Source organism: Cebus imitator, unplaced genomic scaffold (genome assembly GCF_001604975.1).
Source record: "Cebus imitator isolate Cc_AM_T3 unplaced genomic scaffold, Cebus_imitator-1.0 Scaffold538, whole genome shotgun sequence".
Lineage (NCBI taxonomy): Eukaryota > Metazoa > Chordata > Mammalia > Primates > Cebidae > Cebus > Cebus imitator.
In genome coordinates, this window is record NW_016107853.1 from 1,380,632 (window position 1) to 1,382,758 (window position 2,127).

At 45.0% G+C, this 2,127-nt stretch overlaps 1 protein-coding gene across 1 annotated transcript in view; it reads left to right on the forward strand.

Moving 5' to 3' along the window:
• The window catches only part of ATPAF2 (ATP synthase mitochondrial F1 complex assembly factor 2), a 20,403-nt gene that overhangs the window by 5,776 nt on the left and 12,500 nt on the right, over positions 1 to 2,127 (forward strand). The window contains exon 4 of the mRNA XM_037733592.1: positions 175 to 176. Coding sequence (XP_037589520.1) covers positions 175 to 176 — 2 coding nt within the window. The remainder of the gene's footprint in view (positions 1 to 174; positions 177 to 2,127) is intronic.

The window sequence follows — 2,127 nt, forward strand, 5'->3', positions numbered from 1 at the left end:
TTTTTTTGACACAGAGTCTCGCTTTGTTACCTTGGCTGGAATCCAGTGGTGCAGTCTTGGCTCACTACAACCTCTGCCTCCTGGGTTCAACTGATTTTCAGCCTCCTGAGTAGCTGGGATTACAGGAAGGCACCACCATGCCTGGCTAACTTTTTTTATTTCTTGTGGAGACAGGGTTTCATCACGTTGGCCAGGCTGCTCTCGAACTCCTGGCCTCAAGTGATCTGTTCCCCTCGGCCTACCAAAGTTCTGGGATTACAGGCATGAGCTACCATGCCCGGTTCCACATCATGTTCTTGTGTGCCTGTGTGGACCCTTTACTTGGCTCCCTTTGCTGTCTTTGCAGTGATCTACATGTCCCCCAGATATGGCCCCATTGTCCTCTCTAGCATCTTAGAGAATCTTGCATTCTCCTTCTGACCATCTATCTAGTCCACAACTACTCTCTCAAAGCCCTGGTCCTTCTTGCAACCTGTTTCTTCTTCTGGAAATGACTACTTTTTCTTTTTTAATATATATGTATATATTTTATTGTACTTTAGGTTCTGGGGTACATGTGCAGCTCATGCAGGATTGTTGCATAGGTACATACATGGCAATGTGGTTTGCTGCCTCCATCCCCCATCACCTATATCTGGCATTTCTCCCCATGTTATCCCTCCCCAACCTCCCTACCCTCCGCTCTGGAAAGTACTTCTACAGGCCCCCTCCGCCAAAAAAAAAAAAAAAAAGTATGTGTATATATATGAATCAGTCATAGACTTTGGTACCACCTGCCTCATCTTCAAGTTGCATTTTTCATTCTGACTGCTTGAAGGTGTTCCTTAGGATGTGTTGCATCATTCCATGTCCCTACCCCATCACAGAAGTCACTTTATTGTTTGCCTGGTTTAGTGTCTGTATTCCTACTAGACCGTAAGTGGCTAGGGGGCAGAGATGATCTTTGTACACATCCCATCCCCAGGACTTATCATATGTCCTGGAGCATGATCAGTACTCACTAAAGCTTATCCCAAGACATGTTTGCCTCTCCAAGTGTCAGTGGGTCATTGAGGAGAGCCCCTGGCTAAAACACATCTGCGTGCACCTGCCTTCTAATCTGAGGCCTGGCAGCCCCTAGGCTCCTTTTGCCCTTCTGCCATCTCATTTTCTACATGGTTTTCTTCTGCTTTGAGCAATTTTGGTGGCTTCTTCCCTGCCCTCCATCCATCCCACTCCCATCTAGTTTTTTCTGATTCAGTTACAGAAGTGAGCCTGGCCAACAAAACAGAAAAAAAGACTTCCCTTTTGGGAAACCTGGCTGTCCCAGGAGCTTTTGAAGGTTCAGCCCTGTGCTGGCAGTTTCTGCCCTGAGTCTGTTCCTCTGCCCCAGGTCTCTTGGGTCCGCTTCCCAGGCCAGGCCCGGTAGTATACTAGAGTGCTCACTGGCACATTGTGCACTTCCTGCTGACATGGGAAGACCCTTTCCCCAGTGTTGAGTCAGAGTTTTCAGAGCCCTTCCCAACTTCCTGCTTGGCCTGGCTTTTATACATGCTGCCCAGCCTGTGCATTGGAAAACACAAAGGCCATGGTCTACCTCACTCCAGACCCATGTCTAACCTGCCATTTGGATATGACCGGGATAGCATGTAGAGAAATTTAAAAGCACTAGGGTTCTGTAAACTTCCAATTTTAGTGTCAAATATATGAGATAATCAGTGTTGTGATTTCAGACGAAGGTGGTAAATCATGCCATAGTAAGACAGCATCATCTTGGTGGACAGATCTGATCGCTTAAAAAAAACTTTAAACTCCATGTCTATTTTATTCACTGTTATATCCCAAGTGCCAATGACAGTGCCTGGCACATGGTAGACACACAAATACGTTTGTGGGAAAACAATTGGGGCCTTAGTTTAGTAAGTGCAAACGTGGAATGCAATTTTGGGCCCTCTATCTTTAAGGATTAATGATAGTAAATGACATTTATAGAAAACTGACATGATGGGAAAACATAAAAAGAATTTGGAGTAAAACCAGTTGCCCGCTTCTCCATTACCCTTCCCTTTTCACACACACATACCAATGTCTTCTGAATTTTCATGGTCTATTTGAATTAATGAAATTTTAACTTAAGCTTTTTTTTTT